The sequence below is a fragment of the Choristoneura fumiferana genome, chromosome 8, assembly GCF_025370935.1.
Source record: "Choristoneura fumiferana chromosome 8, NRCan_CFum_1, whole genome shotgun sequence".
NCBI lineage: Eukaryota > Metazoa > Arthropoda > Insecta > Lepidoptera > Tortricidae > Choristoneura > Choristoneura fumiferana.
The window spans coordinates 14,443,214-14,458,591 of record NC_133479.1 but is presented as its reverse complement, the minus strand read 5'-3'; the positions used below and the strand labels follow the sequence as shown (position 1 = coordinate 14,458,591).

The window sequence follows — 15,378 nt, the reverse complement described above, 5'->3', positions numbered from 1 at the left end:
CACTATTTTTAAATGTGATTAGATTTTATCACTTTATCAAAAAAGTGCATTCATGTTTTCAAAATGGAAAGTAGAATATTGAATGCTTTAATGTTGTTTTTGCTATCGTAAAATATACATTTTATCGATTATTTACGAAACCGAAATCATGGAGCAGCATTGTTCCTTTTATGCTGGCCACATTATTTTTACTTTTGACATTTCAGACTGTCATTTTAGTATCTAGAGTATTTTCAGAAATAGATTCATAAGAGAAGAGAATGTGCATATGATTTGAGGTTATGTTTTTATTTATTGTGAAAATAAACTTCACATATATATAAAAGTATGGCTTTTCAATGTTTAAAATTAATGCGGCTAGTTAGAAGTGTTGCTGTTATTCCACGTAATATTAATACTCATACCGTAGCATTGGAACCTCTTATAAAACGCAAAGAGTATAAAACCGAAAACAATTACATATATTTAGAAGACCCGGATACTTTTGGTACCCTTTCTGGTAGAAAAAACCGTGAAGACATTTTGGAAGACGAAGACGATATAAAGGAGGAGCAGTTTTTACAGACTGCACCTTTGGCAAACCAAAAGTTAACAATAAAACAGTATGCTGATTTAATTAAGCAGTACATAGAACATAAGAGATTAAAAGAAGCTTTCGATGTATTAGATGTAAGGATGCTCCAACAAGATAGAGTTAAGCCAGAAAACTATATTTATAACATTTTGATTGGGGCATGTGCCGATGTGGGGTATACTAAGAAAGCTTTTAAATTATTCAATGATATGAAGAGGCGTGCCCTCCAGCCTACAGGAGACACTTACACGTGTTTGTTTAATGCTTGTGCTAACAGCCCATGGCCTAAAGATGGCCACAAGAATGCACTACACCTCAGACAACTTATGATTGAAAAGGGTGTAGAACCAAATTTGACCAATTACAATGCCATGATCAAAGCTTTCGGTCGGTGTGGAGACCTGCCCACAGCCTTCAAAATTGTTGATGAAATGATCTCAAAGAAAATCAAGATAAGAGTTCACACTTTCAACCATCTTCTTCAAGCATGTATATCAGATAAGAGTAGTGGCTTGAGACATGCTCTGGTAGTATGGAGGAAGATGTTAAAAATGAGGGAAAAACCTAATATTTACAGTTTTAATCTTATGCTGAAATGTGTAAAGGAATGTGAACTGGGCACCACTGAAGATGTTGAGGAACTAATTGCAATAATTCAAGAACATGTTATACCTACCAATAGAGTATTGGGTGTAGTGCAGAATTCAATAATTGAATCAGTAAATCAAAATTCTAATACTCAAGAAAAATATGTTCAAGTTGAAACCAATAATAAAGACCAAGACTTGAGTTATGAGGTTGCAGATACAGATCCTAATGAAACAAGTAAGAAATTGTCACTCATTGAAAGTAAGGACACAATTAGCATAGAGTTAGTTGAAAAGAAAAGTATAGTAGTTCCTAAAATTCAAGAAAGAACAACACCAAACTTCCTTTCAAGAACATTACAAATGCAGCAAGTCCTTGCTCTAAAGAAAATCCACACAATACAAGATAAATTTGCAGTTGTGGGGGGACAGGAAGATTTTCTTAAAGAGATGGAAGTTTATTTAGTAAAACCAGACATAAAGACATTTACACAAATGTTGCCATTACTGGATAATACTAAAGAGGCTGAACTTCAACTTCTGGAGAGCATGAAGTCTTTAGGAATAAAAGCAGATATTGATTTCTACAATATGCTTATCAAGAACAGATGCTTGAGATCGGACTATGCTGATGCCATTGTAAGTATCAATAGCAAAACTCTTAATAAACCTATTAAAAAAACAATCTCTCTTTTAAGCTGCATGTGATGGAAATACAAGCTTAACAAAATTATCCACTTACTTATTAATTTCCATTACAGGAAGTCAAGCAAATTATAGAACAAGAAATTAAACAACGGAAAAGAAAATATGGACTCAAAAAGAAGTATCACTTGAAAAAGAACATTATGACCTATGGAGTATTGGCAATGGCTTGTGACACAAAAGAAAAAGCTAAATGTTTACTTATTGAAATGAAGGAGGATCAACTTAAGTAAAAGAATAACTAAATTAGAAAATGATGAACATTGTTGATACTAAATATAATAACTCACTTATCAACTTTTTTTTTTTCAGGGTCAATATAGAAATTCTAGGAACCTTATTGAAAAATGGAACAGTTGATAACCAATTTGAGTATATTACTTACATAATGAACTATGTAAAGGATGAAAACTTAAAACCTAATGGAATGTTTATCAAGCACTTAGAAAGCTTTAATAAAAAGTGTACTAAAATCATTGAAAGAGTAAGAAAATATTATTTTAGGCATAATTTTGTTTTGTGTGACAATAATATTAATTTTCATTTTTCTATTGTTGCAGAGTGCCAAAAGCCATAACAAATGCCTACCAGGTTTTATGAAATCCTTTAAGAAGTTTTCAGACAAATACAACAAATGGTTAAAAGAGATAGACATTGATGCTACTCTAGCAGAAGAGCATCCATGGAAGCAGTTCCAAGAGCCCTACCCTGAGACTATGCAGCATCAGGGTATAACCATCAAAGAGCCAAAGAAGTTCTATAAACGGGACAGAACTTTCATAAAATATAAGCCAAGACTATAATGTGTAAATAAAATAATAGTATATGATTTATTGTTTATTTCCTGCTGTCAAAAATACTTTTGATGGTTCAAATTTCAAACAAAATTAGAGTTACTATAACTTTCAGTTATAATAATGCATTGTTGGGTAAAAAAACTGTTTAGTGGCTAATATTATTAGAAATTAATTTGTTTTGCGACATAATAAACTGCCTTTCCATCAAAAGTTGCAGACTTGAGCTGCTTTAAATCTTGATGTGGTGTAGTTTGCGGTTGAGCTCTTCGAACTTGAGGATCTTGCGGATGAAGAAGTCGCCATAGCGGTGCGCCACCTTAGTGTCCGCGATGTGGATCATATCGTTGTCAATATAGAAGTCCAGCTGGAAACAACAACCTTATGTTTAAATAAATCAATTAATAAGTTTTTAATTAATACAAAATTTCAATTCAATCCCACCACTGGAAGTAAGTTCCAAGATTTGACCCACACATAGTACTTTGAAAACATCTCATATCGCAAATAAAATGTCAACAAAATTGACCCTTGAAATAATATTCATAAAGTTCACTCAGTAAAATTATCAATATGAGGTTCCATATGGGCTTTTTTAAAAGTAGTGACGACATACTAAGTAAAAGGCTCGGTTTCATAGGCCATCCGGTTTTCGAGATATTGAAACCGTGTTCACGAATAATAATATCAATGGAAATTTTGTAAAATCATAGAATTTTGATTCAACTAGATTCTAATAGTCCAAACGAATAAATGCGTAGGTAAAGGCGTCTGTCTAATAAAACCTGGTACCCCCAGACTTCCACGGGAGACAGGCGGAGGTCGACGTTAGCGCGGAAAAAAGGGTTTTTTAGCAGTTTAAACAGGATTTAAATACAGCAAAACATTGAAAGTAAGGTGTATGGGGAAAAATAATATTTGGGAACCTCTGGCCCCTATTGGTCCATATCGGCTGGCATACTTGTTGAAAGTCCGATATAATGTTTGTCATAATAATCGTTCGTCATAACTCTTTTTTTCTCTGAAACCAATAATTGTTCACAATTGTTCGAAAACAAACCTAATCAAATCAGCCATTAGTCATCTGAGTCAGCGGCCGTTTCACTTTTGCGGGGACACAACATCGTGTACCTATGTATTTTCATTTTTGTTTTTTTTTTGCTTTCTTTTGTTTTTGTTGTTTATTCTTATCTTTAAATGTTGCTGTATTTGTGTCTTTGTGAATGTGAATAAATGTTTTCTTTTTTCTTTAATCCAACATGAATCCAACCTATACTTTTCTATAAGATGACCATTTAAAAATTTTAGAAAAATTTATGGTTTCAGTGGGAAAAAAAAAAATTACAAATGATGATTCAGACAAACATTTACAGTATGACTAGCGAAAAGTATGCGAACTTTGGCGCTCCCATGCAGAATAGGAATTATTACTAAAAAACCGTAAACTGAATATATCATGATTTCTATAGGTACTACTGTAAGTGCACCGACCTCAGAACCGCTCTGGAACTTGCCATCGAGCCCGCTGGGCCCCTTGCTCCAGACGACGTTCTTCATCTTGTGCTTGAAGCACAGCAGGTGTATTGCGAGCGCGGCGTGCTCCCGCGCCGCGTCGCGCTCGCCGCCGCGCGCCGCTGACATGAACGCCGCCAGCTTCACCAGAGGCAGCGTCGTGTACAACTTCAGGTATGAACGGATGGTTGGCAGCATCTTTTGCTGACGAACCTGAGAAATAATCATGGTCATCATTATCATGGACGACCGGATAGCCCAGTGGTTAGACTATACGCAGCTTGAGGTCCTAGGTTTGAGCCCTTGTTAGGGCAGATATTTGTACGAGAAATTTATTTATTTATTTGGACCTTCAACAATAAGAACACAGTTTCATTATTACTAACATTGCGCAACAACTTATAAGCTATGCGCCTTATTAATTACAGAAGATCACAGCATGCATTAAAGAATAATAAAGGTTGCACGAAAATAAAGTAAAAAAACTCAACTTAGTTTGCTAATGGTTAAAGTTAATTTTCTTGAATTAAAACTATACAAAAAATATATATATAAAAGGAAAGAAACAAAAAGTTAGATATTAAGAATAAACTAAATAGAACTGTTTCTTTTCGAGTCTTGTGTGTTTAATATGTAGGTAAGTATTTATCTTAAGTAATTAAAATTACCTATCCATTGCACCCATTTACCCACAACACAAGCTTTGATTACTTTGGAAGTGTCCCGTGATAGGTATTTATTTATTATTATATTATTACCATCACCATCATCATTATATTAGCCATAGGACGTTCATTGAACATCCTCCACCACAGACCTCCAGTAGTTCTGCATCTACTACGAACCCGCGGCTTTAACCAGGTCATCCGTTCATCTCATTGATGGACGTCCTACCTAAAGCTGCGCTTGCCGATCCGTAAGTGTCTCTGTCTAATCTTGACAAAATTAAATGTCAATACTTCATAACTCTGTTTTAAGTAAAAGTAGTTTAAAATTGTTTTTTTATTCGATAACACGCTAACAAGCTTTGATTTATAAAACAAACAAAAAATAGTAAATCCCGTATTGCAGGCAGATAGCGCCGTGTCAAAGGAGTAGGTCCACTATAATACGCTACGAGTATATGTTAGCAGTGTCAAGTTTAGAAAGTATACCTCATCCATGAACACTTGCGTCTGGTGTTTGACGGCGTCGCGCGCGTAGTTGGACCCCGCCTCGATGGGCGGCGGGCACGCGCACAGGAACTTGGGGCAGGCGAATGTGAAGCAGCTCTCGAACTCGCCGAGGTCCCCGTACTGCATCTTGAACATCTTCTCGTGGTAGTTCTTCTCGCGGAGCACCTGACACGCAACGGTATAATTGTAAATAATAGCTTCATCATTTACGCTAAAAAATACTTTCAAATGACCACCAATATTAGACTCCTATTTTTATAAATTACAGTACAATTTTATGTATGATACTGATTCGACAGAGTTCCGCTTTGCTGAGTCCTGTAATGTAAAAGTGTAGTGTAAAATTAGTAAACAATAAACTTTAGCTACTTTTCGTCCCATTGCGGAAGTTTACGTACAATTATGATGATGATGATCTGACTGATTTCGGCCATGGCGATCACTTCCACTCCTAATTATTTGATTGGCACTTATGCTGTCTTAGATGGCTTATTGCTGCGAAGGTACTGGCGTATTGACGGCACGTAAATGCACCATCCACGTATGTATGATGTTAAAACTTACAATTGCAAAAGAATATGTTAAATATTGCAAACTGATAAGATAACAATATACAGAATAAGCAAACCAAATGTCATTGTTACCTGTTGAATACTCTCATCAACGCACTGCGGATGCAGCACCAAGCAGATGGCCAGCAGATGATACATCTGGTCCGTCAGCTTATTGATCTGGTCGTTCTGGTACGACCGCGTGGAGAACAGCTGCTTAGTTCGCTGCATGTAGAGTAGCGCCGAAGACAGGGTACGGATGGCGTCGGCGTAGCGACGCATCATCATGTACGCGAAACCCACGTAGTAGGAGGTGGATATCTGGCATGCCGGCACGTGGGAGTACTGGGACTTCTTGTGCAACTCGATGTTTTCCAGCACCTGTTAAACGTATTGTGTACAATCTGTTGTTCACTTAGGTATTTGCTTCGTTAAAACAATGTGGCGTAATAATTTCAACTTAATTTGATGTTTTTCAATAAAAAGACTGGACCATATTCAAGTCAAGTCAAAATATCTTTATTGCAATATAATTTAACTTGCAATATTTGCGTAAACAAATGTAATGAGGGCTATCGTGCATAGTCCCCGTTTTGTTCGGAAAAAAGGGAGGCAAAGGTTTCCGAAAGACAAAATGAATGTGTTTTGAGATAGAAACACAGACATTCATTGCCCCGGAACGCATATTTGACATAATTTATTTCAGATATTGCAAAATATTCACAAAATTATTCTAATTATAAATAAACCCGCGTAGCTCACCCAAAAACTATGAAATTTGACATTACGAAAACCTCACGCTACACTAGCGCCTCTAGCGGCGAATTCATACGCGATAGCCCTCATTACGTAAGTTGTGGTTTCAAAATCTGCATACACTACAATACAATAACCTGTTTATGAAATTCTGGTGGTCCAGCCAGGGTTGTCTTCACATGAGGGTCCTTTTCGACCGTTAATGCCATCAACTTGAAATTTGGCAGAGAAATGTAGTTTCAAACTTTGAATGACATGCAATACATACACCATCTTGCTGTTGCAATTTAATGAATCCAGAAACTCGACAAGGCATATTTTTTGCAAAACAGATATATAATTTTATTTAATTAAATACAAAGTATTTAAGGCTGTTCTTGAAATTACATACATACAATGACTATTCACCATCCTAACTTTTTACTTGTACTTGTACTATACAAAGTTATAGTACAAGTAAAATACCTTGATGGCCTGATAGTAGTCGCCGAGCAGCGAGTGCAGCCGCAGCAGCCCCACGAGCGAGAAGTACCCGAGCATCTTGTACAGCGAATGGCGCCCGAACTCGCCCGCCACGGAGTCGGGGTCGCCGCCCGACGCGTACACCTGCAAATTTTATTTTTATTAATGAGTCACCCTTGCCAACCTGCAATTTTACATAATAGGGATGTAGACACCAGTCAACTAGGCTGACATACTTTTTATGAGCTGTTTTAACACGATTCAGTAGTTTCATATAGTGTCGGCCGAACTTTCGGTTTCGGCGAGTTTCAGTTTTCTCAAAAAATCTGCCAACACTAATAGAGAAACTCTTTGGGGTGGGGTGTGCTTTTAAACTGTTGTATTGTGTGTGACAATGAGTTTTCAATAGTACATTTTGTTTTATTTCCGTGTAATGAATGATGCACTTGCCTCAAGTTGACGTTTGATGTTGGACTTGTCTACAAGGGAGTGCAGCACATTCAGAATGCACAAAACATTCCAGGCCTTGTTCTCAGTGTTGAGAGCATCAATCTCTGCTTGGCTCAGCTTTGAAGTGCGAGATCTAATAAGAGATAGAGGGACAATGAAAGATTTATATATACATATTGATACACCAAAAATACATTATAAAGAAAAAAAAATGTGACTAAACAGAAGATGCCTTTGCAAGCAGTAATATTGACTTTACATAGAATAACTTTTACCTGTACTGAGCAAACGACTGGAACTGATACACAAACTCATCAATGAGCTCCCATAGCCACTGGTCCGGGAGCTCCAGAGGAACAGGGGTCTCCGCAGACAAGATGTAGTTGAACAGGTCGCAGTAGTTGTAGAATGACTGGAAGCGCTGCTCGGGCTTCGGTCCACCAGGGACACGCGCATAAATGTCGCGATAGTACAACTCCGTGTATAGAATCATGAACACCTGGATAACAATACAAGAAAACAGTTGGTAAAATTTACACTAAGGGGCTGTTTCACCATCCATTGATTAGTGTTAACTGGCAGTTAGGTGTGATGCCGAAACATGCTCTTTAAATCTAGCATTAAAACTGCGACCTGTCTGACCAACATATACTTTACTGCAGTCATTACAAGTGAGCTTGTATACACCCGATCTAGTTCCTTTATCTACCTTCTCTTTGTGGTTACAAAGTTTAGAGTACAAAGAGTCAACAACACAACTCGACTAACAACAACACAACACTTTGACACCAACAACAACAACTCTTTGTACTCTAAACTTTGTAACCACAAAGAGAAGGTAGATAAAGGAACTAGATCTGGTGTATACAAGCTCACTTGTAATGACTGCAGTAAAGTATATGTTGGTCAGACAGGTCGCAGTTTTAATTCTAGATTAAAAGAGCATGTTTCGGCATATAGGAAAGAGCATCCTGATAAGTCTAATTTTGCCAAAAATTTGTTGGAATTAAATCATTCTTTATCGGACTCAGATTCGTATGAAGTGTTACATTATTGTGGCAAGGGGTTTCATCTCAATGTTTTAGAATGCATGGAGATAATTAGATACAACAGTATGGGGTCTATTATTAATGAGCAGGTAAATTTAGTTTAATCTCCCTTGCTACGGCTTGGATCTAATTTCAGCAATGGTAGTTAATAAAACATGCCTTGACTTTGAAAATAAAACTTTCTAAATTCCGGCGGCAAAAGATTCTGAAGATGAGCTCTGGTTGAGTTCGAAACGCGTCAGTGTAGTGTGGTGGTGGTGAAAGATGGGTTTGTGTGATTTGTGTGTGTTCTTACAGTGTGGAGGTGGAGGAACTGCATGAACACGCATATTTTGCATAAGCTTAGGTATGGTAAGGTCGCGGGTGAGCAAGGAAATTCTTTTAGTTCATTGATATGGACCTCCGCAAAGTAACGCCTGATTCAATAAATTAAACAATTTCAAAGTTTTCGCGGTAAGTATTGTTAATGGTCCATATACAAATGGAAAAATAGAATGGCGCCACCTTCTAAGCGGAAAAAGCATAGAACTAAGAACGTAACATTTTCGTCATGAAAATGGTCTGCACACAATCTTATTTTTTGCAAGTAACTGGCTGTTTGAGTTTATCTAAGTCACTCGAAGTAAATTAAAAAATGTATTACATTTACTCCTTAGGGACCAAAGTACTCACTTTACTCCCGCTTTGTAAGGCTATATTGACCTACTTTTAGAGCATGAAAAGTGAAAACACCATTTTTTACCAGTTTTGAAGCTAGTTTATGAAAAGTTTAATGCAAAGCACGAGAGTTAATTAATTATCTTGTGTGTTTCCGGAGAGAACCGAATCTTACTCTAGAACCCGAAGTATATATTCGAAATTTCACTGTATATAATATTTTATAAATTAGCTAAAAGATAAATAAGAATGGATAATCACACAAAAATTACACTTATATTAATAAAGGATGTCCCAAAAAGGACGCAAGATTTGAAATTGATGAAAAGCACAATTTTTTTTTTCGTCATAATATATTTGTATATAAAATCTTGAAATACATAAAATAGGGTTATTAGTAGAATAATACGTCAGGCAAATGTCCTCCTAGGCTTTGCTGGCACATACACACTCTTTTGTCAAAGTTTTCTATGACCATTTTGCATAGATGCGGCTGAATTTCTCCAATGCAGCGTCGAATTCCCTTTTTTAAAGCATTGCCATTTCAACGGCTTGTTTTTGGACGACCAGTGGAATGAACATCATGAATTGATCCACTCTCCCTGAATTTTGCAACCACTCTGCTCACAGTTGATGAAGTCAAGTCAATATTCCGACCATATTTTGCACGGAATTTTCGAACCGTACACGCCAAACTTCTTTTGAAATATTTTTCAATAGTAAAAACGCGTTGATCTCTCGTAATACCCGCCATTTTTACAAACCCTACACATTCAGCTGTCAAATAGTTTTTTTTAGGGTTGCCAGCACTATCAGGTGGTAGGACCTTGTGCAAGGTCCGCCCGGATTGCTACCACCATCTTGCTCGCTAATCCTGCCGTGAAGCAGCAGTGCTTGCACTGTTGTGTTTCGGCGTGGAGAGTAAGACAGCCGGTGAAATTACTGGCACTAGAGGTATCCCATCTTAGGCCTCTAGGTTGGCAACGCATCTGCAATACCCCTGGTGTTGCAGATGTTTATGGGCGGTGGTGATCTCTTACCATCAGGAGACCCACTTGCTCGTTTGCCATCCAGTCGAATAAAAAAAAAAAAAAAAAATGGCGGCAAATTTAAATCTTGCGTCCATTTTGGGACACCTGATATTACTGACTTTATTATGCACAACCCGAAGAGTAATTTTTAAGTTAGGTACCTACTGCATAATTATTTGCAAATTTATTTCACACATCATTTTAAATATGAATTTAATTTCCACATTTTTATTGTACATTTTGTATGAAAAACCCCTCCCCTATTGAAGTCACCAACACCATACGGATCATTTTAAATTGTGAACAGCCATATTTTTAGTCTAGAAATAAGGAAGTCTCATGAAACTCCCCCTTATAAGTCGAAAGCTACTTTTTCTTTCTTTATCTTTGCCTACGCAAATCATTTTTATTTTTAATCAGGACCCTGTAAGTATACCAATTTTCATAATGCTAAGTCCAGAAATGAGAAAATTTCCATACAAACTTTACACCCCATTTTACCTAATTTTATCCATTTCACCTACACAGATAATTTTTAATTCTAATTGAGAACTTGTAAACCTATTTTTATACTTCTAAGTCCAGAAATGAGAAAATTACCATACAACCTTTATCCCCCGTTTTACTTGCTTTTGGGGGGAATTTTATCCATTTCACCTACACAGATCATTTATAATTGTAATTGAGACCATATACACCTATTTTCATACTTCTAAGTCCAGAAATGAGAAAATTCCATATAAACTTCAACCCCCCCCCCCATTTTACCCTTTTAAGGGGAATTTTATCCATTTCACCTACACAGATAATTTTTCATTGTAATCGAGAACTTATATTTTTATACTTCTAAAGTCCAGAAATGAGAATATTTCCATACAAACTTTACCCCCCCATTTTACCCCTTTAGGGAGGAATTTTATCCATTTCACCTAGATAGATAATTTTTAATTATAATCGAGAATAAATTGTAATCGAGAACTTATACACCTATTTTCATGCTTCTAAGTCCAGAAATGAGAAAATTCCATATGAAGGGTCCATGGAAAGAATGTGTCTAGTCACCTAAGCAACTTTTTTAGTTATAGCGGTTTGAAAGTTCGTCATCACAAACAATTACTATGGTTACCATTTATTTAAAAGTTAAAAATATATATTTTTTATTGTTTTCAAATTATTTAATTCAATGGTAAGTCAAAGTACTTTGCCAGTTATACATTTTGAGATTAAAATCTCTATTTTAAAAAAAGGTGACTAGGCATGTTCTTTCCGTAGACCCTTCATATAAACTTTACCCCCTATTTCACCCCCTTAGGGGATGAATTTCTAAAAATCCTTTCTGTGCTCTCTTACATCATAAAAAGAACCCCTGTACCAAATTTCAAGTTTCTAGGCCCAGCGGTTTAGGCTGTCATCAGCATCATGTCAGCCGAAAGACGTCCACTGCTGGACATAGGCCTCCCTCAAGGCTCTCCACTCAGACCGGTCTTGTGCTTTCTGCATCCACCGTGATCCCTCAATCTTAACTAAGTCGTCGCTCCATCTTGTTGGAGGCCTACTGACAGCTCGGAGAGGTTTAGGCTGTGTTGATCTATAAATCAGTCAGTCAGTCAGTTTCTTCTTTTATATATATAGATGTTAAAGCCCGTTGCCAGTCCAGACCTCCTCTCAGAATCAGTCATTTATGCAAGTTAAAGTATATCCTTTTTAAGTTTTATAGCACAGTTTTCCATTAATTTGACATTTTTACCTTCATTTAATTTATATTATTTTCTTAATTTAATCTTGTGTGTGTATTATTCTTAGCTTAAGTGCTAATATTATTGTTATGGTACTGTTATGGCTACATGTCTCAAGAAGCTCACAAGAAGGTTAAAGCTAAGGTGTGTGTGTGTGTGTGAAATTCTTTATCTTTTACATATGTATTCTGGGGCGTGCAGCGAGGGTAGGTGCTACTGATACAATCAATATAATGTTGAACAATCATGCTACTTACATGATCATTATCAACAATAGGCGCAACTTCATTTTCATCAGGCCACGGAGTGTTCTCAAAATACTGCTCCGTGAGTTTAGGGAAAGTGTTCTCATACAGATTCAAGATCTCGTACGTCACACCCTCATTGATCATGTTGCGGAAATACACGAGGAACTTCTTGACCTAAAAGTAGAATACACATCAGTTATACTAGATATCACATGTTGCTTATCTTTTAACTAAAAACCATTATATTTTGCACAGCAAAACAATTCTTTATTTTTATAAGTTTTAAAGTACTTATTTAAATGGTTATAATAGGAAGTTATAAACGGTACTTACCAAGTCTGGCATTTTGTAATACGACCTGTCGTGATCCAGGTCATATTGAGGATCACCTGTGTGGGGCTCGTAATCACCGTACGACTCGTATCCAGCCTAAAACATATTATTGTGATTCACTCAGGTTAACTCAGTGCTTACGTTTGCGAACATTAAGGTTAGAATAAAACTAGTAGTTGTACATACAACACTTTTATTTACCTCGTTATGATCATCACTTGAATACATTTTTATGTTTTACTATCCGCTATGTAATAACATGAAACTTTATTTCGATTTAAGGGTTTTTAGAAGAAACTTGGCACAGCTTGCATTTGCCACTCACAGTTCAAGCTTCAAAGAAAGGCTGTCATATCAGAGGGAGGGGGCTATCACGAAACTCGAAGTTTGCATCGTACCATCTCTCTCACTCTCGTATTAAATAATATTAGCGTCAGCGAGACAGCAAGATAAGAAGTTCGAATTTTGAACTTGCATTTTGTATTATAGAGCCAGCAGGTCTACCACAAAACTCGAAACTCGAAGTTCGTGTCGTGCGGTCCCTCTGACACTTTATACTATTTGATACGAGAGCGAGAGAGACAGTACGACACGAACTACGAGTTTTGAGTTTCGTAGTAGCCCTACAGTTTGACAGCATGTTTTTTTTTTTCTTCTGGACTGGCTAATAAATTTTACTCCATAATATTTTGTCTATTTGAAACCGTATTTTGTCGTGTTTTATTTTTATTTTACGGTATTGAAATGATGGTGTACAAAGCACATAGATGACAGACATATTGTAATATAAGACATTATTTCACTTAATTTACTTGAAAAAAATCCCAATTTACAGTTTACTTCATTCAATTTATGCAAGCATTATTCAAGAAAGATTTATCACTTTTACCTGAATAATCATCTTGAATAATCTGATGGAAAGACAAAACTTTTATGTTTTTGTAGGACCGGACTTGCAGAGCTACTACGAAACTCAAAACTCGAACTTCGTGCTGTGCGTTCTCTCTGACACTTAAACTATTTAACACGAGAGCGAGAGGGATAGTACGATACGAACTTCGAGTATTGAGTTCCATAGTAGCCCTGCGGGACCGTAAACAGTGTTGCCACCTTACTGGCATAACGCTAGATTCTGTGATTTTAGAATTTTACCTCGTCTATCTGAAGTAATACGTCGTGGCTAAATAATAATACTTTTAGTGAAATTTGAACTGTTAAATTACGAATTTTAAAGGTAAACCAAAAATATATGACTATTGTCAAGAGGGCACTATGGTTCTTATTTATAAGGTAATAGTTCAGTATAGTCGGAACAATGACATCTTGACTTGTCTACAACGTTTACTTGTTATGTTAATTTGGAAAGGTTTTGTTAGTGAAATAGTTTCATTCCCTGGGGTTTTTTTTCAGTAGTTTATTTTAAACATTATTTACAATGATCCATTGTTGCCTAACAATCGTTTTCGGCATTTCTTTTATTGTTCAAAGAAACCGCCACAGTGACACTGAATGGACACTAAAAATCATTAAAATTATTGTCAGTGTAAGAAAATAGTTCCAATGAAATTCCGCAACATGGCATATATTTTTATCATACTTGCTCGTAAACAGTGTCATAACATGCAGGCTACCATTGTTGCATCCTCCCAAATAAAACGCCCGACCTTAATGTGCTTTGCATGAAACCCGTGGTCGGTAAATGATGTTGGGCGTGGGATATAAATATATCATTTGCGATACAATGCCTTTTATTTAAAACATAACATGAATTGTAATAACGTATTTCCTTTTATGTAAATTCGTGACAAGACAAGCTTGACAGAAGAACGTCATAGAGCTGTTACAACCATAGAGGTTGCGCCGCACCAACACTCCTCCTCGCGACTCTATGCCAGCCCGAAGTGGATCATCAGCTCCTTGAGCCGTGGCCCTGATAGCCCCTTCGTCAGTAAATCAGCCGCCATCTTCTTTGTCTCCAAATATTCCAAGCGTATTTGTTTATTCTGAATGCAGTTCCTTATATAGTGCATCTTCAAATCGATGTGCTTGGATTTTGATGAAACTATAGGGTTTTGACTGAGCTTCAATGCGGCTTGATTGTCATTTGAAATCTTGACGCAATCTATGTGAATCCCCAGGTCATTAAATAGCAACTTCAGGTGTATGGCTTCTTTTGCTGCCTCAGTACACGCACAATACTCCGCCTCTGCTGTGGAAAGCGCTACGCTCTTTTGTTTTCTCGACGACCAACTGATACAGCCTCCTGCGTATATGAAGCAGTACCCGGAGAAAGACTTGCGGTCTAATTTGCAGGCGCCCCAGTCTGCGTCTGCCATGCCATACAATTCTTGTTCGATTCTCTTAAAATTTAGACCGATACTAGATGTGCCCTTGAGGTATCTTAACACACGTTTGGCACTCTTGAAGTGTTCGGCACTGTAGCTATCGTTGAATTGCGAGAGGTAACTGACTGCGAACATAATATCAGGTCTCGTAGCTACTGCTAGATACATAAGTGTTCCAATCAAGTTTTTATATGGCAATTCTTTATCTTTTGTACTTTTGTCCGCTTCAAGCGTTAGCCCTGGTTCTATAGGGGTACTCGTTGCTTTGCATTCGTCCATTTTAAATTTAGTTAGTGTGTCCTTGATATATTTTTCTTGGCAAAGTTTCACTGTATCTTTAGTGTATTTAAAATCAATTCCGAGCATTCTCTGTGGTATTCCCAGATCTTTTATTTCAAATTTGTGTGCAAGCA

General features: G+C 36.7%; 2 protein-coding genes across 2 annotated transcripts; one reads left to right on the top strand and one right to left on the bottom strand.

Moving 5' to 3' along the window:
- The first annotated feature begins 228 nt into the window (after positions 1-228).
- On the top strand, positions 229-2,686 carry LOC141430601 (pentatricopeptide repeat-containing protein 1, mitochondrial). Its single transcript, XM_074091386.1, has 4 exons — positions 229-1,800; positions 1,923-2,095; positions 2,179-2,350; positions 2,427-2,686. The coding sequence occupies exons 1-4, from the start codon at positions 328-330 to the stop codon at positions 2,667-2,669; spliced, it is 2,061 nt and encodes a 686-aa protein (XP_073947487.1). The 5' UTR covers positions 229-327; the 3' UTR covers positions 2,670-2,686.
- Positions 2,687-2,690: 4 nt separating this feature from the next.
- On the bottom strand, positions 2,691-12,976 carry eIF3l (eukaryotic translation initiation factor 3 subunit l). Its single transcript, XM_074091387.1, has 10 exons — positions 12,822-12,976; positions 12,621-12,716; positions 12,297-12,461; positions 7,842-8,065; positions 7,567-7,699; positions 7,120-7,260; positions 5,992-6,279; positions 5,327-5,512; positions 4,152-4,385; positions 2,691-3,027 (listed from the first exon to the last, which is right to left on the bottom strand). Exons 1-10 carry the CDS (start codon positions 12,846-12,848, stop codon positions 2,893-2,895), a joined length of 1,629 nt encoding a protein of 542 aa, XP_073947488.1. The 5' UTR covers positions 12,849-12,976; the 3' UTR covers positions 2,691-2,892.
- Positions 12,977-15,378: the final 2,402 nt, after the last annotated feature.